The sequence below is a fragment of the Chanos chanos genome, chromosome 5 (assembly GCF_902362185.1).
Source record: "Chanos chanos chromosome 5, fChaCha1.1, whole genome shotgun sequence".
In the NCBI taxonomy this organism is placed as follows: Eukaryota; Metazoa; Chordata; class Actinopteri; order Gonorynchiformes; family Chanidae; genus Chanos; species Chanos chanos.
In genome coordinates, this window is record NC_044499.1 from 13,951,305 (window position 1) to 13,974,167 (window position 22,863).

General features: G+C 40.3%; 1 protein-coding gene across 1 annotated transcript; it reads left to right on the forward strand.

Annotated features, from left to right (window-relative positions):
- The first annotated feature begins 5,639 nt into the window (after positions 1-5,639).
- Positions 5,640-8,074, forward strand: abhd8a (abhydrolase domain containing 8a). The gene is made up of 4 exons (XM_030774676.1): positions 5,640-6,403; positions 6,578-6,748; positions 7,247-7,463; positions 7,811-8,074. The coding sequence occupies exons 1-4, from the start codon at positions 5,640-5,642 to the stop codon at positions 8,072-8,074; spliced, it is 1,416 nt and encodes a 471-aa protein (XP_030630536.1).
- Positions 8,075-22,863: the final 14,789 nt, after the last annotated feature.

Consider the following 22,863-nt stretch of genomic DNA (forward strand, 5'->3'; position numbering starts at 1 on the left):
CCAGAACCTTTGAATCCCGGTGTTCGTAGGTCTCCACCATTGTGACCTTGAGCAAGGCACTTCTGTCTAAGGTTTTTCAAGATGCATGTGACCTCTCCATGGTGGATATTAATACTAATAGTAAAAAGAATAACAGCGATAACAACACAATTTGTAAATACCTCTGGATTAGACTGGTATTGAATTGTATCATATATGTCCCTTTTTAGTAGAGTAGTAGTAGTAGTAGAGTTATTTGCCTCTTTAATATGACTGTTAAAATGACAATATTTTGACAAAAACAGTATTTCCGGACTCACGTGATTTTGGTGATTTCAAATTACCTAATCGATTCTAGACCTCAGTGGTAAAATAAGGCATTTAGTAGTCATCTGAGATATTACATAGATAAAGAAACAGATCAAACATATTAAAGTAGCAGAACGTGTTTTAAAAGAAAACCTTTTCAACATTAATCAAAATCGATCAAGTACACTACTCATCAGTGGCCACACATCAAAGCTATTAGGTACAGGGGGACCCTGCCGGATCCTTCGCCCCACAACCTTAGCAACAGAACTCAAAGACTCCTTATTGGATAAGACAGGCGGTGGATTTGTCTGCAATTCGCCATATATCCTGTCAGTCAAGAGGAAAACGCTTGACTAGAAGAACTTGGCTATTGCAGAAAACAACGACACTTGGGTTGGCAGTAACCTATGCTTTGCAAATGGGTATTACCATTCAGAGACGCACCCCTCTGGCCGCAATCATCATGGGTATCTGTGGATGTCAGTGGATTAGTATGAAGATACAAAATCATTTTTTTGCAGCTTAATTTTATCCGTTTGTTTTGAATTGAATTGCATAAACATGCCTGGGGCCAGAGAATGATACCAATCTGTTAATTAAAATCCTCTTAAAATATACTGCTTATCTGAGCGCAACAGATTATTAGCCTCGTAAATCGTTTTTTTTTTTCCCGATGCAGCACCGTCTGCTGGTTGGTAAGAATTAGACTACAACCTCCTCCTGTTAACTCAGCATCATCAAGCATCAGCGATCCAGGTAAGGATGCTCATTTGAAACCGACAAGATTAATAAGATCGAGATATACAATTGTCACTATTATTGCCATCCTTTGCAAGTAATGGCACACATATCTGCAGCTTGTATTATTAGACGTTTCCTGTCCTTTGAAAATCATCATATGCATGTGCATCCGTGTTGCGCAGCAACCAGACAAGATAATTAATGTGTTTATGACTGAAACAAATTTTCCAGCCTGAGAACCACAATGCAGGAAGAAGTCTCATGTATGTAGTCTGCATACAATGGATCAATTGTGTATTCATGTTGCAGAATGGAAAAGCACGGTGATGCAGTAGGCTACGTAGTATTTTTTGCTGCGCTGTAGGTCAGTGTTTTACACTAGCACATGCATCATTTATTGGTACCACACAATAAAGCCGTTTATCGGTCTAGTGATACTATCAAATACCTGCACTTTACTACGTGAACACCTTGTAATTAGGTTGGTGGTGAAATATATATGGATGAATGCATTCACGCTGTATGGGACTGCAAGTGCAAATGCACACTACGTTCCGAACGTATGATAGACCATTTCTGTGTTGTAGAGATCAACTTCACACTATTCTGCATTGCAGACCAAATTGACACGTCATAAGCACTTCCCATTTTGGAAAATATAGGGCAGTGCATCTGAAATTTGTTTCATATCACAACCAATCATGTCAAATGATTTGTATTTGACCTGAATCTGTCAGTGGTATGAACATGGATGCTTTCTGGTACTGTTTTGCTTTGTCGAACCAATTAATTAGCAGTTGCATTTTTTTTTTTGGTATATTTTAATGCATGATCTCTCAGATGTTTTGTCAGAGTACTGGTGATCTGTTGAACATCTTTTTAAATTCAAAAGCCTCATAAATCTTTGAAGTGTCAGTATCACATATTGTATGTCATTTTTTTGGTCACTGTATTCGTGAACAAATTATTAGTTTTAATGAGTCGAATTGTGTACTGATTTGCATTGGGTGTGTTTACAAACATGGAATCTACTCTTACAAGTGGTGTCTTACATAGATGAGTCATCATATCTACTTTATTCCAAGCAGGTAAAAAAAAAAAAAAAAATTGCGCCGCCTGTTTGGGATTTGATGTTGTGAGCAGCACTCGAAGGTTTGAGGAAGAGACTGTATTTTTTCCTCTCTTGCCCACTTCATATATGCGTCATTGAACTAGTGGTCGTCATGCATTTCTGACAGACAGGGCCTAGTGTTTTTCATGTCCCATATGACCCCCCCCCCCCCCCCCCCCCCCCACCTCCACCCTTCTATCTTTCATGTTGTCCTTCAGTTTGTGTCTCTGCATTTCATTCTCTCCAAAAGATCGATTTGGGGAGCAACTTCAATACCTTAATTGGAAGGCAGTGAGTTGCATCTGATGCAAAAAAACAAAAAAAAAAAAACAAACAAACCCTAATTTGTTAGATGAATAGTCCTGGTTGTGAGAAACCACCCACAGTAAATTATCGAATGCCTTTTTTTGATATTGGACTTGGTGTCAGTCTTTTCTGCTGTTTTACTTTCTCTCTGTCCTCCATCTTAAGATATTTTCTGTATGTTTCGCAGTAATAGAAAAAGCCTGAGTTTGGTATTGCCTGAAGCACAGTTCTTGTCTATTGTATGAAAACACATATTCAAGTTTGTCTTACTGGACCTCAGAGCCTTTAGAAAATTAAAGCTGAATTGCATAAGCGTCCAGAGAATTCTGATGCCAGAGGCTTTCTTGCTGCCCACCGCATTGATTTTGGTGGAGGCTGAAGTGCTGAAGTAGACACCTTAGCTTGGAACAGAACAGCATGCCAGCTCTGACTTACCTTTTAAATTAGATACAACAATATTTGTAGCAGAGCAGGGGAAGTATTACCAGGTTCTTCTCCTGTTTGCATCTATTATGATCGTCTTTTATTAAAGTAGTAAAATGATGTAGTGCAGTTCAAACTCCAGTGGCCTAGCCCATGAACACATAATAATATGAATATGTAAGTATCGAAGTAACTCTGAGTAACTGTTGCCCACACAACTAATTTTGGCTCACACCTGCAGACCACAGCTGATGAGGGGGTTAAACTTAAAAAAACAAAGAGCCCTTCTGGATTACTGAGCAGTGATAATCTTGTGCCGATTTTTTAAAATTTTTTTTTTTTTTTACTTCATCTTGACTGACACTGAGCTTCTTCAGCCAAGCATTAAGATGAGAAAATCTTTTCACAGGATCAGTAAATCATATTATTTTTCATAGCATACACTGCTTACCCAAAACCCATCTTTTGTGCTGGTTTTATTGCTGTGAGCAATTCCATAGGATTGAACTTTGATTCTCTGCTTTGAATCTTGCTGTGAGCTTGTTTCCAGAGCATGTCTTGATTTTGAATAATTTACAGACTAAAAACCCTCTGTCATTTTGTCTGAATAATGTATGTGGCTGGAATATTAATCTGGGTCTATGGCAGGAACGAGGCAAACCTATTGCACACAAAACATATCCACATTTCTTAATGCACAGACAGTATACTGTTAATTTATACATTCTCAATGTAATGTTCCCCACTCATTTTAGTGTATTTTTTTAATTATTCAGCCCTTTTTTCCTTTTAATCATTTACGACTTTTCTAATCTGCGTCCAGGTAAAGACCCAATGTGTTTGCAATGTCTGCATTATGAACAAGTGAAACATTTTATTTTGCTTCAGACCACAGTATTTGCATCGTCTCTCATTTCTCTCTCTCTCTCTCTCTCTCTGCCTCTCTCTCTGTCTCTCTCTCTGTCTCTGTGGCTCGGTATGAGAGCCATGTCTGCAAGAATCTGCTGGAACATGGGGCATCTATCTGCTGATACTCATCATCTTGTCAGGTCTTATTTGGCTGGAGACCGTTGAGCTGTTGAGCACTCACACGGTCAGGACGCCTCTCTCTCTTTAGAGAAAGGGACGGTTCCCGCAGTCTGTTCAACAGCTGCTTTTCTGCCCATGAACGCGATACATGTATGGGAATTAGTTCGCATGAAGAAACGTGTGGTCATATGTATGTCTTGACTCTCTCAGATAATTGAGGATTTTTAGGATTATTTCCTCAATAATTTGTACATTGAAGTCAATAACCAATGGCAAATCATTTTCAAACTGTTTATTCAAACTGTTTATTCCTAACCTAAAGGTGGCTTCTGAAAAATAGATATACAAAGTGAGAACCAACTGAATAAGGCTTTTGTTCCCAACAGAGGGCACTGAACATTCATGCTGTTCAAGAATTACTCCAGTCCTCTTAAAAACAGATTTAGATTAATAAACCACTTTTGGTTCATTGGTGCGTGTCTCATAACAGACTACTGATACTACAAAATCCTGTCTGTCATTGTCTCTGAAAATATGGAATTTTCAGAGACAAGTCATGTTTCAAAATTATTATGACTTGGTTAACTGAATGATTCACATGCAATTCATTCAACTGAATGATTCAGAAATGTCCATTCATTAATATTGGTATTTGGAATACAGAGTGGATTCATTCACGAATGGGTAAAGTATATATGAGTGTGTTATACCTGTTTTCCGTGCAGCAGAAACAAAATGTCTAGATGGCTTTCCGTGGCTCCTTGGGAGTTCTATATTTAACATCGCTGTCATAGAGAACACCCCTAGGCATGGCTGTAAATAACCTTAGCCATGGCTGGACACAACCAGCATTGGCAAATGCCCATGCTCTATTGAAAGGTGAGACCTTGCTAAAGAACTGAGTTCATTTGTATGGCTGGCTTCAGCCCAGTCATGTGCTAGCCTGTTGGTGACTTTTTCTATCGGTCCTCAAGGGGACCATGCTGGAAGCTCCCTGGTTATTTTTAGCGCTGTGTCTCGATCAGAATGTGAATCAACGATACCAGTAACGAGCAACAAAGCGACCATTGTTATACCATCTTGACCAGATTAATATAAATGAAGACTGAGGCTAGTGCTCTGTGTGGGTGAGTCCTTGTTGTCGCAGTTACATTTATGTGAACCATATCCAAGTATAAAATTAAACCCAGTGTTCGTGCATTTCATCAGGGAAATGTCTTTGTTTATGGACCATCTGATAAAAGCCGAAGAGATGAATGATTTAGATGTCTTTGTGAAACTGCTGTATTTTGATTGTTGTTGAAAATATGTCCGTGAGTCCGGGGGGGGGGGGGGGGGGGGGGGGGGGGGGGGGGGGTGCAGGAACTGTGATGCACTACCTCAGCAGAAACATGCAGCCAGTCTTTTGTGTCACTCAGTGCCTACATTCCATACCATTGCCTGTAGGGCATGTGACAGTATTCACCACAGGGAAAAAAAAACAGCTCACCAGCTAACACATTTCAGATAAGTGCAAGAAAGTGTTTGATATGTCTAATCTCTGTGCAATTATGAGACAACTGCACCGATTTTTTTTTTTCAGATGCTTATCTTCCCAGGATTAACTGACAATTATCTGAGACGTTTGTCAGAATCTGTTTTTTCAGTGATGACAGTATTTTGTGATGTTACTGATGAGCATGCTACACTGAAAAAAGTCTGAGTAGAAGATGTTTTTGTCGATCCACAGACAGGAACCATGCTGACCAGTATCGCAGAGGGCATCTTGTGTTGCCTGACGGGGAAGACCGCCAGCGTGGTGCTGCCTGTCGAGTCCTCCGAGGTTGGACCAGCTGATGGCTATGAGTTTGTGGAGGTGAAACCAGGCAGGGTGCTGCGTGTCCGACACATCTTGCCTGAACGGCCGGTGGTGAACGAGCAAGAACCTGAGCAGGAGAAGTGTCAGGAGAACGTTGTCCACTGCAAGCGGAAGATCACGGTGTACCGGAACGGGCAGCTGGTGATTGAAAACCTCGGTGACGTTCTCCACTCTGAGATCCTTCAGTGTCAGAACGGAGACGTGGAGCAGTGCAGCACCGTGGAGGTGGAGCTGGCCGACTACTCGACATCCGCCTCCTCCCCAGATCCGAAACCCGCCCCCTTGCCTGCTCCCTCCGACCAGCAGAAGCCAGCGCCCCCGCCACGCCGTCGCCGTCGGAAACCGAAACGCACGGTGCTTATTGACACCGAACGTAGTATCACCAGCTGTAAGGGCACACATTCTGATGTGGCGCTGTTCTTTGTACATGGTGTCGGAGGTTCACTGGATATCTGGGCGAGTCAACTAGATTTTTTCTCTCGACTGGGCTACGAAGTCATTGCTCCTGACCTGGCGGGACATGGAGCCAGCACCGCCCCTAAGATAGCAGCAGCCTACACATTTTACGCACTGGCAGAGGACTTGCGAGCCATTTTCAAGAGATACGCCCGCAAACGCAACATCCTCATAGGCCACTCATATGGGTAGGCTTCAATCTGCTTTTCTGTTTTTTCAGCTATTAAGGCAGAAACCCACATCAAAATAAGATTGGAGGGTCGCATTATTACGGATTATACAAAGAATGAATAAAAATTTACAATAAAACCCCCCTGCTGACATCAGGTTTTGTGACTGTACTTGTGTTGTGTCTTTGCCAGGGTTTCATTTTGTACCTTCCTGGCACATGAGTACCCAGAGCAGGTGCATAAAGTGGTGATGATAAACGGAGGTGGACCTACAGCTCTAGAGCCCAGCTTGTGCTCCATCTTCCAGCTGCCTTCCTGTGTGCTGCACTGTCTCTCCCCCTGCCTCGCCTGGAGCTTCCTCAAGTATGACCATCTGCATAACAGAACACAGCAACAAATCTCTTTTCAGTGGAGGAAAGAACCAGAACAGTTTTAAATAATTTAATTATATGAGGGCAAGCATTAGTTATGAGTTTTCCCAACTCATTTACAGGAAACCGTAAATGAAAAAGTTTGTTCTGGTCACACAATAATAGTTTAGTTTAGTGTCTAACCGAGACATAACATTAAAGTCCTTTGTTATTTAAAAAACCCTCATGGAGCATATTGTAAGCAACATGTGACAGTATATTGTTTGACAGGCCACCAGTCATATTAATCCCTCTCTTTCTCTTGCTCTTTTTTTCTCTCTCTCTCTCCCTCGCTCCCTCTCTCTCTCTCTCTCTCTCTCTCTGTCTCTCTCCCTCTCCCTCGCTCCCTCTCTCTCTCTCTCTCTCTCTCTCTCTCGCTCTCTCTCTCTCTCCCTCGCTCCCTCTCTCTCTCTCTCTCTCTCTCTCTCTCTCTCACTCCCTCCTTCACTAGGGCTGGTTTTGCCAGACAAGGTGCCAAAGAAAAGCAGCTGCTGAAGGAGGGCAATGCGTTCAATGTGTCTCCCTTTGTGCTGCGCGCTATGATGAGTGGGCAGTACTGGCCTGAGGGAGACGAGGTCTATCACGCAGAGCTCACCGTGCCCATCTTGCTGGTCCATGGCATGTATGACAAGTTTGTGCCTATGGATGAGGATCAGCGCATGGCAGAGGTAAAAAAAACAAAAAAACAAAAACACATTGGGAATAAAGAATGAGTCATGCTCCGCTTTTCTTAGAAAAGAAATCTAGGTTAGGAGTATCGGCTGCATCCAAATTATAGGGGCTGAAAGAACACAAGCAAATAGTCAAATAACTGTAGGTCATTTGCACTGAGTCAGTGTTGAGTCAGTTGCGGCCCTTGCCTGGCATTCTGTTCGTGAGGATTAAGGGCCTTTTTTCACTTTAAATGGAACGGTTCTAATGCACTGCTCTATTCAGGGCTCACCCTGTGCATTGAATCGATAATTGCTGTATTTTGATGAAGTGGCATTCACAATATATTTCTCTCTGTTGTCAGATTCTCCTGTTTGCCTTCTTAAAAGTTATTGAAGAGGGTAGTCACATGGTTATGATGGAATGCCCTGAGACAGTTAACACCCTCCTTCACGAGTTCTTTCTCTGGGAGCCTGACACCTCCAAAAAAGACGTGGTTGCCAAGATAACTGCTGACCAGATGACCACGACCAATAACACGAGCGGCCAGAGTGTACTTGTGAGCAATGGAACCGCCGGCATGGTGGAGATGCCTGTCAGAAAAGCGAATAAGCCTCTGAACAAGTAAGCGGTGAGGTTTAACATTAAGGAGGAACTAATCAGAAGGCTGTTGAGGGCAGGTGGCACTTGGTCGTATGGTCTGCCAGGCTGAGAGATGTTTCACAGAAGAGGGACCCTGCAGGCGTGTTCAAGTGAGCGTTGAGTCCAAGATTAGACACTTAACCCGTGAGGAAATAAGAAAAGGAAAAGCTTGTGGAAAGGAAAAAGGTGAAAGCAACAAGCTGATTTCAGTACAGAAAGGAAGTTTTCAGTGGCTTAATATCTCTTTGTTACCTTCGGTCAAACATCTTTCCTTGTTGTGGTGTCTAATCAAATGGACTGGAAGTTTGCAGGTGACTCACACCTGCCCGAGAGCCAAACACGAACTCTGAGAACAGAACACATACTCTGGGATTCAAGAAAGAACTCTGCTGTACGTATGTAAACTCTCGTATGTGCAGAGGGACTCAGAACAGAAGCTGGCTAATCAGTCCATGTAGCTCTTGTGAACCATTATGTGATCTGTTGTGAATCATACCAGGGGAACATGTATAATGAGGAGACGAACGAAGCTCCATTCTGATCTACTGTACAATGTCTTGTGAGTGAAAACGCTGAGCACTGTTATCTGTTAAGAGCAACTTAGTAATAATACCAATACCGCTATTGTAAGACTGTCTTCCCATGTGAAACAAGTTCATAGCACCCCATTGATCAGAGATAGGATGGGAAGGAACTTGTTGATGAAACAAGTAAATATCAGCATTCAAAAAAATGATCAGTTCATCAAAGCAAATGGGAATATCTACATAGACATGCATTATATATTATTATTATTACTATTATACCATACATGGTATTATCTGTAACAGAAAGTGAACAGATATATAATTCTATCTGTGTCTGGCAGGAACTGTAAGCAAAGCAGTGAGGAAGGAATACATTTTTTTTAACTCCCTGATTTCTTCATCAGATCTGGTGTTTACTATGGAATAAGAATAAATAGCTTACTGAGCCGGATAGAGCTTCTGTTGGAAGAGAAATTCCAGTGTTGTTCCGCAACGTGGATGGTGCCTTCCTTGATAAATGTGGTATGTCTTGGTGCTGTCACTAAACAGGAAATAAGCTAGTACACCATGGTGCAGTACTGTATAAAATAACAGATACTGATATGCTAAGAAAGAATTGCAAATGTTCAGAGGAATGTTCTGGAATGGTGGATTCTTAAAACGGAATGCTATTACAGCAAAGTGAATCTGACAATCAGAGACATACGCTAAGTCTAATATTATTCTAAGGAGTGAAACATGCAGGCTAACAAGGACAGACATTGTCTGTCTATGCAAGGCACGGAAAGGGCCTCAGAACATCCTGCACATGTTGCCATGACAACAGGCAGTCAAAAGACTAAATTATCTACCAGCTTGAAGCCTGTTTTGCGTGCCCTTGACTTGTTTAGAGATGATCGATTTGATGTGTAATAAATAAAAAAGAAGGAAAAGTAGGAATTCTATTTTGCACAGGGTTGTAGAGTGATATTAGTTACGGAATTCTACAGCATCCCGTGGTGATATGCAGAGTCAAATATTACTCAGATTATCTATCTTTCTTGGCATTTTTATTCACTGGATATAATCAAGACAATGAAGTGCTCTGGATTAAGAGTAAAATGCTTAACTTTGAATATCAATGAATTTTAAGAAAAGAGACTTCAGAAGATATCTGCACATCTGATATCAGATATTTTCCCTGAAGGTTTGTACCATAAAACTATCCTAAGTGCACTCTGTCAGTCCCGTTGTGCTTTGTGGACTTGAACTGTTGTGTGAATGAGATTGCTTAGCTTTAAATGCATTTAGCTAATGCATTTAGCGTTAAACATAAAGCTGTATAAATACGATTTGAATGCATTAGTTTGATATGCGGCACATCAAAACATATACCTGCATATGTTCCTCTTGTCAACAGACATTAAAATCATTACACATCCTCACGACTAAATGATTTGAATTGTTTTTGGAATCTCGTCAAATGTTCTTTTTTTTTTTCAACAAGTACTGCATAAATTAGTCTAGTCAGTGATACAGTGAGTGATTACTGTTCTAACGTCTGTCTGGACTCGTTTGCAGGCTTGACTTTGTGAAATTTAACCTGTGCCCACAGATTCCATTGTGCTCATATGCCCTGTAGCAAACTCAATGTCATATTGACACAAGTGTAAAGCAATGCTTGTGTGCTGCTTTCTGTGACCTGTAAAAGGTGGCAATGCATCTCTATGGCAATGGAGATAAAACTTGTACTGTGTAGATACAGTGATCTCTCTGATCTTTCTCTAAGTGAATGGATCTGTAGTGTCTTTCTTGGAGTACAATTGTTACGGGGTCAGGACACTCTAGGATTCTCAGAAAAGCAACGACAACTCTGAGGGTTGAAGCTTCCATTCATCTCAGTGAAGTGGAGCAATTTCTTCAGTTCCCAATTTACATTCCATTGTCTCTTCTATGAAGACCTCTCCTCTGTCCTTTTATTCTGTTAGATGCCTCCTTCATCCTGTTTTACTCTTATCAGAGGCAAACACTTGACAGAAGGAAGGCCCTGCCAGTGGTTAATGGATATAACTGCAGACTGTGTTTTCATTTCTGCAAGATTATTGGGTTGTTTCCAAGTATGCATTTTTTTTTTTTTTTTTGAAGACAAGACATGCTGTTTGAAGACAAGACAAACTGTATTAAATATCATACTGAAGGCCATACCACCCTGAAGCTACCAATAGTAGTGACTGAGACAGTAGTTAGAGTAGCAATAAAACACCATTCTCTGCATTTCCCAACACTAGAGGAAAAACTCCCAACGCTAGAGGAAAACTGCAACCTGGGAAACTATTAGTCGTGACAGCTGAGATCAGTCTGCTTGGTGCCACTTTGTCAATATCTAAAATATAGTGAAATAATGAGTGGATATAAATATATGCATATGAATATATACTGCCCAACTGAAATAATAATTTGATAATACGGTCATGGGTCAGATTTATCATGATAAATACAAAGCCCAAGCTAATGGTATGTGTGCCTGTACGTGGATGGCATCGAGCAGACAAAACAGGATTTGGGTACATGAGAGCCCCCTCAGTGTGTGTCCCAAACGTTAGTACTCCAATGTGCTACTCTCTGTAGTTCAATTTACGTCAAAGTCTATGTTGAATTTATCTATAAAGAATCTATCACATGCACTGCCTGGAAATGTGTGCATATGAAAAGTAATAAAAAGTGTTATTGACATTAACAGTTAGTGTGGAAACGTATCATTTCTGCCAGCGGACTGACGTAATTGCATTTAAGTATGGTATTGTTTCTTTAGAAAGCAAGATGTGAAAATTACAAAATCATCTAAAACATTCATTGCTCTGTTCTCTGCTTCATGACAATATTTGTGACTTTTCATCGTCAGACAACTTCCACCGAAAAAAATTCTAACGACCGCTTTAAAAATGACATTCTGCTGCAGGTTTGGCAGGCTGACTGAGGAGGGCGCTATTGGCAGGAAAATTCCTGTAATTACACATTCATACGCCCCTTGCATGTGGTGCCACTAGTGATCCTATTATGCTGTTAGACCCACATTCAAGGAATTAGCAAGTCAGAGAGAACAGAATGAACTAAACGCTTAGGTAAACCTTCCATGTTTACACCTAAGTCAACAGTGATAGCCTGCCTGAACTGCTCAGATCAATTTTCATCAGCCTCTGTACGTTAGTGTTGATTAATCAGGCAGACATGTTTAAGATATGCATATTTTTGGGAGTAGTAAGGAAGCTGTGAATCAGAAGAAATGGCCAAATATTTACATTCAACAGCTTACAGACACTTGCACCATGGCAACGGGGTCAGGGTCGTTCAATAACATCTGTGCCCTCTGGGTCACCTGAGTATCCCACCCACCATGTATATTTTACTAAGGGTGGGTGGACTGCCTTGAGGTTAAAATACCAGTCACACGTGAGGTAGACCATTATCCCTCCGGCATCACGGCCTGATTTCAATCGCTCTCACAACAGCCATGTAATATCAGTCAGCATCGAGGTCAGGACCTTGAACTCTGTCTTTTCAGGTACTCGCCATTGCATAACAACTGTATAATATTTTACGAGAATCTTGATCGAACAACGACCCTACCAAATACCCCACCCTCAGCTCTGTTAATTAAACTGAAATGTTTACAGGAATACTGACACTGGTGCTTCCTCCAAAATGGCCCCAAACTTAAACAGAATATGTTTGTTCTCACTTTGATCCACTCCCAAAGTAGAATATTTTCCTGCTTGTGTCCGGGTATTGAATCACATGTAATTGATTCCATGGTTTTGGAATAATAACATTCGTGTTTATGCAAACCTATCCATGTGTTCAAACAAAAGGTTAAACTATCCAAATCCAAAAATGTGTGCATTTCAGTTTTAGATGTCATACATCAAGTTTACACAAGTGAGGGACGTGTGTGAATAAGAGATGTTTATATATATTTGAGAAAGCCTGCAACATGTGTTCAGTGTCGCATCTTGTTCAAAGAATTGAACTGGATTGGCAAGTGCCTCAGATCTCTGCCGAGAGCCAAACTTGCAAAGAGCTGTCTTGATTAGTTTATTGTTAAATTGTACATTGAAAAGCCACAATTCAGGCTTCGGTGCTGCTGCACTTGCTAAAACAAAAGCACTAACTTCAGAGAAATAAAGTTCACAAATATGGTTTTGTGGTTTGGCTTAACCTCTGGTCAAATGCGTTACCCATAGCCACAGATTGGTCCATAATAACATAAACACAAATGTGGTCAACCCAGAAGCAATAACATATCTGATGTAGTGTGGAAAAATGATACCTTGTCTTACCAAATTCCAGGCTAAATTTAAATGAAAACGAAAAAGAGACAGGCCTAAGTACATCATTACTTTTGGTTAAGTAGGTTTTATTGCCACTGATTGGCAAAAAAAAAAAAAATGTCAAAACTGTACATGGACTTTTGGGTTTGACAAGAGACACTCATTTGTTTCCTGGCCAGTCTCCTACTGTTAAAACCACTTAACATCAGAATGATAGTGTTGTCATCCGTGGTACAAATTTGCACGGGACGTATTGATGATCTCTTTGTTTTTCCTTATAAAGCTGTTTTTGAGGAATTCATGTCAGCTACAGCCACTGTTTTATATTTCTGGCTCCAAATAACTGATGCCCTAACATCGGTAAAATCTTCCTGATCTTTCTCCAAGTGACTTGAACCAGTTGTATAAATGACACAGATGAAAGATTTCCCCACCATAATGGACTTTCCCTGAATCCAGCCAAGCTAGTTAGCCAGTTACAAGGAAAGAACTTAAACATAAAACTTTGCTATGCAAGGTGGAGCATTTCAAGCATTTCTGCACACCCAGAGGATTCCCACCTACGTGTCTGGCAAGCCCTTCTTTCTCCACATATAATTCATCAGACTTCATACAAGATCCTATTGTGTGTCCCCGTGTTTCAGTTCTGTGTAAGTCCGCGGACTTAATTCTCCTGTGTCTCTGGTGTAAACAAACCAGAATATAATTACCGCCTTGAAATTCAAGTGAATTCTCTTTTATGTGCTGTGAGTTTAAAAGGATGGGAGGCTAAAAAGAATGAGTAAGCATGTGGCATAAAAATGACCTGACCTTGAAGAGTCGCATAAATACTTTATGTGCCTAGTGTGAGAGAGAGAGCAAGGTTTGTGTGTGCTATGTAGAAAAGAAATTCAGTGAGATTGAGGTATCAGGAGGGGGCTTGTGTTTGGCAGACACATAAGGTTCCACTTTTTGATCAAGATCAAAGAGACCATAAGAAGAGTTTGATTAAATGCATTGCTGGGTTACCTCATAAATAAACACATGAAGTGAAATACTGACACTTTTGACAGATTAAAAAAAAAAACATGTCTTTCGTAGGGTAATGCTTTGATTTGCTCAACAAAGGACCCACATATATTTCATGTTAAAAAAAAAATTGTCTTAGCTCTGAAGAAACATTTTTAAATATTTCGCGTCAATTTTCACAAAACAGAAAGGTGTCTAATATAAGCACCTTGATGATGTTTGATAATGACAGCCTGACACTGTTTTTCCATTACATTATGGAGCTCATCACTCATTGCCTTGTAAACATGATGACCCCTGGGTCTATGATCTGCCCTTTACAGGTTGCCTTGTGAGTCCAGAACATCTCCCTCTATGTTCAGGTATTTATTTATTCAAAAGATTAGAGGGTTGGATTCCTTCCTAAAGCTTCCCATCTGCTCCCCATTTGCTGCTTTTAACACACTAAAGGTCTGTCAGTAAAACAAAAAAAAACAAAACAAAAAAAAAAAAAAAACCCAGTATATTTGGAAAAAGCCATGAATCTGGACGTAAATCCAACCTTCATCTCTGCATCTCTGCTTTCGTGTCCTCATGTTTTACTATGGAATTATTACTACAGGATGATCCAGTGTGGATTTTGGAATGTAGAGCCAAACTATCCTTAATAGGAGATGGAAATCTAACTTGCTATTCTGAAATAGCGTTCAGAAGAATGCTCTGCTTAAGCATTTCACAGAACTGGAGAAACATAGCCAGTCCCACCCATAAGATATTACAGATATCTTCAGTCAATTGCGAATGCACGTCAGATGTGTATTTCAGTATTTCATTCTGAGGGTACACAAAAGGAAGGTCTGTGAAATGTCCCACATTGTAGGCGGCAGACTCCTGCAAGACAGTGCTCTCTATTAGCGGTATCATCCCCTGACCCTGCACTGCTGCAGCAGAGACTGCCAAGGGCTTGCCATATAAGATTAGCATATCAGCGGTAATCCGACCCTGCCACCGATGAGAGCCCAGCTGAGGAGGAGCTACCTACAAGGAGGAGAGATCTCCTCACCACTCACACAGTCTTCAACGCTCCTCACACGCTCATAAACACACTCTGCTCTTATCCTCTAAACCCCTTACCCGCCATATGAGAGACAGAAAAGTCCGGATTTGGACAGCCTGTGTTTTCCACGCTGGACAAGGTAAGTCTAAGACTATGAGAAAAACCCTTTCATGCTAGCCTTACACCAGAATCTCCAATGAAATTTAGTTTAAATTTTGTGGAGAAACTATTATTACTATTAGGCACTGAAGAATAATTATGTACAAGATGAATATGAGGGCTTTTGGGTCATATGCAGAAGGAAAATGTAAGAATATAGCAGTTTCTTTACATGTCCTAAAAGAAGATTACAAAATAGAGTGTTTTTATAACTTTTTAAGCTTTAAGCCTTGGTCAGTTTACATTTCTAAGAATGAAGTCAGCCATAAAGCACAGGGATGAATGTTTTGAGGGAGGGTCCGAATATGAATTTGGTAATGGGGTTGTAATCATATGTTAAATGCCGCTCTGAAATGAATGACTGCCCTGTCACCTATTCAGTTATTATTTCACATTGTCTCATTTATTTATGTTCTTCTAAGTCTCCACTGATGCACTTATATCAACTCGCTTGGATTTTGTTTTAGGTTAAGCTCTGAATACGAGGTTGAATGAACTGATGATATACCCCTGAACTGAAAAAATACTCCTGGATTTGCATGTTCATCCTAGCGAAGTTCCTTAAAACCACGATGAATGGTGACTTGAATAAACAAATAATCTACTGTTCCCGCATTTGCTTAATGCTTAAATGAAAGGATGAGGAAAGTCCCATTGCACCTGCATGCAACATGAGGAAATTTGAGTGATTTCAACATTTGGGAAAAGTCTCCAGAAGCCACCATAATGTGCAACCTGTGAGATTCCTGGGAACGTATCTGAGAGCTTCCGCTTGCACTTTTTCAATCAGTCCAGGAATTGCAGCGATATATGGATATACCAGGTGTGGGGAATGCACGAGCTCTTCCATCCAATTCTGCCTGCCTGGTCACAATGTAGGATTCCACCGCGAGGCTCTTCTTCTTGAGGTCAACTCAATGCAACACTCTTCTGATTAGTCTGGATTAGCCAGGCGATCGGTAAGGACACATCTTCTTTTGTTAGCATAAGCTGCGACTTACAGCCTGGGTGTTAAGCACCGAGGAAAGGCCACGGTTCAGGAGAAATCAATGTGCCAGGGACCACACATGATTAAGTGTGGCAAAGGTTCTGTCTGTTATCATATATATATATATGTGATACGTGTGTGTGAGTGTGTGTGTATATGTGTGTATGTGTGCATGCGTGTGTGACTGTGTGCACACAGCCTCCAGCTATTATGTCTAAATTGGTGTGTTTACACTTACACTTTTTAAGATAGTGAGCAGAGTGTAGACATTCAGATAATAGATAGCTAGCAATCACATAAATAATGAAGAGAAAAAAAAATCACATTGGACAAATTTCTTGATGCAGGAAATGACAGTTGCGGTTGGCAGTGGTGGTTTCTAATGGTCTGATGGTTTCTCAGTTAGGTCTAACTAAATCCCAGACACAGTTAAATCCCCAGAGGAGATCCTTAATTACTGTCCATGCTTTGGGCCTTCATACTTCACTTATCTTGACACAGGAAGCCCACTTTTGTAGTGCCTACTGGAAGTTTCTAACATGTTTTCCTATTGCAATACTGGTTCAGTTCTTACTGAAAAAAAAGCCATTTTTTTCCTCTCTCAGCAAAGATTTCTTTTAAATTCACCACAAATGCAATGTTACAATGTGGCCATTTTCACTGTTCAGATTCAACGAAGTATCTCGGGTCCAGTTTTTTAAAACCCAAAGCCTTTCTGAGAACAACCAGATTTTTCAAACGATGGACGGAGAAATACGGTGTCAGATCAATGCGGATCGTACCATGTCAAGTCACAGCTGACCTAATCACGCTTGTCAATAAGGTCTGGTGCATTTTGGGAGAGTGGAGGCAACAGGGGTTAAGCCTATATTCACTTGAGCCTTTCAACTCCGGTAACCTAGGATCCAATCTGGCTTAGTTTGCAAGCCTGATGAAGGTCTGAGACTGATCACGCAGTAAAAAATTGATGGTTTACGCCCACGCACCTTTCCCTTGTCCTCAGGGAGAATCCGACCAGGAGTAAACTCTCCAAATCGGCCTACTGGGGTAGTCCATGTGAGATGCAGGTTCATGGACCTTGAGATGTGTCATTTCGATCACTCACTATCTCTGAAATTGATGAATCTGTACATGTTCTCTCCTCTCCCTGTTCTGACATGTTCAGAACAGCAGCATTCAACTCTTGCCAAGTACAAATCATCATGGGTTTTAAATTTCCTATCGCTGGCAACAAAGCACTGCAGTTTTGTTTTTTCAGTTTGAATTTCTGATTGGACCACAGTGCAAGCGCTGTCAGGATCCCACTTATAGTTTTCAAAGGGGTAATGTAAACATACACTCCCCTTGCTTTTTTTTTTTTTTTTTTTTACTAATGATGTTCAGAGCAGGTCAAACATCTCTGCTATGCAAAGGCTGGGAGAAAAAAAATGCATTTGTTCATTAAAATATTAATTTATTTAGTTATGATCCAATCAGTGACATCCGTTTTCCAGAGATTTCTACAGATTGCAATGGTAAAGATGCCTTTAACATTTCAGCAATGTCATTGACCTCTGGATCATCGTGACTCCTCAGTACCACCTGGGCTATATTTTTGTCGGGAACTGAACGCCTCCTACTCCAAATACGTTTTTTAAAAACAATCAGACACACTCAAGGCCAGTGAAAGGAGGCAAGAAACAGAATCTAAGACACGCAGCACTTTACAGTTGGATGGTTACACGACGGCTCTGGCTTTGGAATGACAGACTGTATAATGATATCAAATTCCTCGCAGGGAAGTCTCAGTAGATCCATAAATCACCGTCCCCCTAAAGAAACTGTTGGCTTTATACGTTTTAAAGGTACAGTGATAATTTGATAATGCATTAAATGTGAAGGAGCACAGAAGTGCTTTTTTTTTCTGGTAACAACCAGATGGGCTAAAAGTAGAAAGTTAAACGTATGTTGTTCAGAATAAGAAGGTGGGTTTTTTTCCCCCCACATTTTGGCAGATAAAATGTGTTAGTGTAGTTGCCAACCTCTGCGCACAGGGTGAACACTGGTGATAAACCAAACATTAGTTTGTTGTGCCAGCATCATTTAATAGAGTTGTCAGCCTATCAACACTTCACAAAACTTGCAGCTGACATCTATACATAGACCCGCTTGACTAGACACAAAAGAAGTATTAGCGCATTGAAACAGATACGCCCTTTTCTACACTAAAAAATACCGATCCAAAAAATTATACACAAAACTGACATACCCACACCGATTTGCTACTACTTCCTCCCTGCTTCTTTTTATACCTACAAATGCCACCTAGATATATATATTTAAGTTTAGGAAGGTACTCGATGTCAGGCCCTAAACATAGATTTGCTGGATTCTAAGTATAAACTGATAACCCTGTGGGTGTAGGTATCCCAGCCATTGCCTATGTGCTAAATGGGGATAGCTATTAAACACTCATTACAGCTCATGTGCACAAGCTTATGTATTTGCATGTGTACTGTATGTATATGTGTAATGAGGAGGGCACTGATTATTATGGAATCAAAATGTACTAGATTACACACATGGGTCAAAAGCTACGAGGCCTTGGCTGTACTTGTCAACTATTAGACAGTGCTAAAGTTACAGCATACTTGAAGTTGTGCTTCATCCATCAGTCAACAGAGAACTTTGCACCATTTTTTTTAACAGTGCTTGGATAAGGATGACAGTGGTTATGGACAGCATTGTCATACTAATCATGCTTGCACTTGAGTCTGTGACATTAAGAGACTCATGATTCAAAAGTAGAGCCAAACTAGATGATGCAATGCCAACCAGTACATTAAAGAGCGCATTCACCAAACAACAACAGAGACAAGTCGTGAAGCTTAGATGGCCACAACCTCAACACATCTAGGACAGACAGTAATTTCCTCTGAGGCATAGGCTACAACTCAAAATATGTGACAGACCAACCACACTGACTGTTACGCTTTTTGGAAATGAAAAAGAAAAGATCCATCTCTGCTTAGCGGCTGCAAGTATCCAAATAAGTATTCAAATTAGTATGTTGTTACATCTAAACACAGGCTTTTATTTATGATTTTTTTTGCCACCGTGCTCTCACATTTCGACTTTTATGACCGAATTAGCAATACATTTTGAATAAGCAAGCTTGTTCCTGAAACAGTGTAAGTATTGATTTCTAGTGTGAGAGGGTTGCACTCTGTTTTCAGGTGTGCATGTGCCAGTCAGCTAAAAGTGTCTCTCCCACTGTGGGCAAGAATCATCTTTTACAGTCAGTCTCACCTGACAGCTAAAACACAACATTAGCACTGGTCATATCAGGCAAAACAGAGCTAGGGTGTGAACAGGGTGAAGACCACTGACCTCACTCAATAGTCAGGTATAGCCCTGGAGATTCTGTGTAAGGGGCAAGTGTGTGTGTGTGTGTGTGTGTGTGTTTGTGTGTGTGTGTGTGTGTGTGTGTGTGTGTGTGTAGTGTGTCTGAAGTGGTGTTATGGTCTTTGTAGGTGGGGTCTGTGTGTGTGTGTGTGTGTGTGTGCGAATCCTGGTGGACAAGGCGGCTATTAGATTAGCTCTGCCGGCTGGACCCACACTCTGTGAAGGCTGCTTGCAGGTGTTATCCCATGTGATGATAGATAAAGCGGGTGGCATTAGCGTTAATCCCACCCTGATCTTTGGAGCGTGTTCCATTGCCCTCCTACTGTTCCCCAGCCGGCTCCCTACCTTGTGATGCTCCACAGACAAACCCCATAGACAGATAGCTTCAAACTCAATTTGTGCTATGCTAGGGAAAGAAATACACTAGGTGATTCATTCGATTGTTATGTAGAGGCAGTTAGACTTTAGACTTTATTGCCCTGACATGCTATTTATGGAGTAGTTTGCCTGTTGGTAGGCACGTTTAATGTCCTTAGTCTAATGAACTAAAGCAGCTAAAGCATCATCGAATATTTTCAGTTATACTGACAATGATATTTCTTACACCTTAGGATACTGTGCAGACCTAAACTGAAGACATAAACTAAAATACAAAACAAACAGGAAGTATACATACATCTTTTCTCTGTGTTTATTCAGGCATATGATGACAAAATTCAGGTAAATGTGATGACACATACACAGATGTGACACATATTAACACACTCATACACAACTTTCAGTGTAACAAAGCACACACACACACACACACACAAACAGTCACACACACACACACTCCTGGGCGTGTTTGCAGCTGGCAGCTTGTGACTGATACAGTAACGTGTAGTAATCATCAGTTATGCAGTAAGCTGTGTCAATAATGCCAGCTGCACTGACTTCACTATCAGGCCTGCTCTGTTTGACTGAGGTTCCTTAACAGTGCCACGAATCTCAGCATTTCTTACAGCCCAAACCTTTCAAAACCCATCAGCAACAGTCATAGTCGTTATAGATCATTTTTGCGGCTCCTATTTCAACCAACGGCAAAAGGCACCAAAGTGTAAAGATGATAAAAACAGTAAATTGATGAATAACTTTTATCAGTTGTATTTATAAGCTGTAATACTCTATTTTAATTTGCCTCTCCAGTCACAGTGAACACTGAAGACAGCACATTGAATCCAGTGAATACTGAAGTATGTTTGAATAACATGTCTACATCTCAGATGTTTCCATCATATTTATCATTACAGTCACAGACTGACAGCAGTTTTAAGCTATTTGACAGGTTGCAAGTCATGACAGAACAGTAAACTGTACTGACAGCTTTTAAAATTAGGAAAATACCACGTGTCACAACCTAATGCATATTTCTCCCTTACACGTTTGCGAACGCATACATTTCCATTTGCACATGTGCATCTGTGTGAACTCTGTGTATCTCTGTGGACATCCATAACTGGACTGCTATGAGTGCGCACTTAATGGGCTGTATCTGTTTTGTTGGGGTTTTTTTTTTTTCTTTTTTTACAATGTAAAAGATTTTTCATCTCTGACTAAAACTATTGCAGTAACTTTGCTGTAGCCAAATAATTCTCACCCTAATTTCATGCCAGTCTGTTCATAAAGCTGTTCTGAGCTATCAGATGAAAACATACTACACGATCACATGATCACCACTGCTTACCACAAACCCCTCTGTTCTCTCACTACTTCTTCTGTGACCGTAATTAAAAAAAAAAATGCCAGCATTTTACAAAACAGTGCAAGAAGTCTGACTTTTGAAGGTAGTGCAAACTGTGATGATACGGGTTCACTGTGTTATAATGATTAGGAAAAGCAGATCATTCATATCAAAAACAGATCAGTGACTTTAAATCATTAGTTGAAGCTTATTAATAAAAAATAATTGTATTCAGTTACATACTGTGTACTAAAATGACTACATTAAAGCAGTTCATGTTTAAATCTAATACCCAAAATTCAATGACGCATTCTTTCCCTTGGCTGAGAGCAATGCATGGATATTGATGCTTGTGCTGCTAACAATGAGGTAATACCTCATATTAGAAACATTTACGGCCAGTTTTTCACTTCATCTTCTGGAGAATACATCATTCTCTCAACTTCTTTCAGACGTTTTTGTATTCGTAACCATTAAAGGCGGTCTCAGTAATGCTTTTAAAACGTGTGTGAAAGTTCATTGGCCATTAACTTTGCTGAAACTTGTGTTAATGATGCTGATCACATCAATCACCTGAGAGCTCAATAGCACATGGAAGTAATTTATATCAAGAAAACTATTCATCAAAAGTTCACCTCTGAAATCTAAGATTTGCTTTTGATTATTACTACTGCAATTTTGGGATGACTCAGTAGTGGACGGAGAAGATGTAGTTTGCAGAAAGCAAAAGGTTTTCAGAGATGTATATTGATATGCTGTGCCATTTTTGGAGTAGTTTATTGTTACATGATTGAAAACAGTCTTAAAATATGTGTTCACCTGTGATAACAGTGCTTTGGTCATTTTCTTAGAAGCACAGGCAAACAGATGATGCAAACAATTATTATCATTTTTTGAACATGAAGAAGATTTCTGAGGCTGCCCAGATTAAACAGCATTTCTCATAAAGAGACATAGAAACAGAAGACAAGAGTTAGGTAACAGCAATAGGCTCCAACAAACACAAAGAAAATCACAGTGTAGCGCGTTCAGAATCATGTGAAATAACCTATGCATTTAAAAAATCTCCAGACTTGGCAGTCAGTAACCTTATTTAACGTATTTGGGAAAAAAACGATCTACTGAACATGACATTTATTAAGAGCCCATTCACTTATATATTTTGTATGTGCGTGAACCATTTTTTTATAACAGACCGTAAATAACACAAAATATGTTTTTGGTGAGTTATGTCAGCAATGTACTAACATGCTAAAGGAACACATTGCATAATCACTGGCTATTGTTCAGAGATATTTGCTAAAAGATGTACTTAAACAACTGCGTGGCACATACCAGCATATACATACCGTAAAATATGATGTTGTACAAGAGCAGAATATTATATAAGCTCTACCACCCCCCTCCCGACACACACACACACTCACAAACACACACATATTAAGATGCATATATCGATGTATTCACAGAGGAAACAAAAAAAGGAAACTAGACTACATGTGGATCTTACTGTCTGTTTCTTAATACCAGCCAAGACAGAAAACCTCAGGCATTGTGGTCCACTGAGACCACTTCACATCCAATCTGGCAAAACACTTAAAAGCCTACAGTCTGCATTTGTCCTTAACCATTACCCACATGCC

What these genes read in the sequence shown, in the direction of transcription:
- abhd8a (XM_030774676.1), top strand. Translation starts at nt 5,640, where the DNA reads ATGCTGACCAGTATCGCAGAGGGCATCTTGTGTTGCCTGACGGGGAAG. An exon ending in CTCATAGGCCACTCATATGG is followed by an intron (nt 6,404 to 6,577) that starts GTAGGCTTCAAT and finishes TGTCTTTGCCAG; the next exon opens with GGTTTCATTTTGTACCTTCC. An exon ending in CTCGCCTGGAGCTTCCTCAA is followed by an intron (nt 6,749 to 7,246) that starts GTATGACCATCT and finishes CTCCTTCACTAG; the next exon opens with GGCTGGTTTTGCCAGACAAG.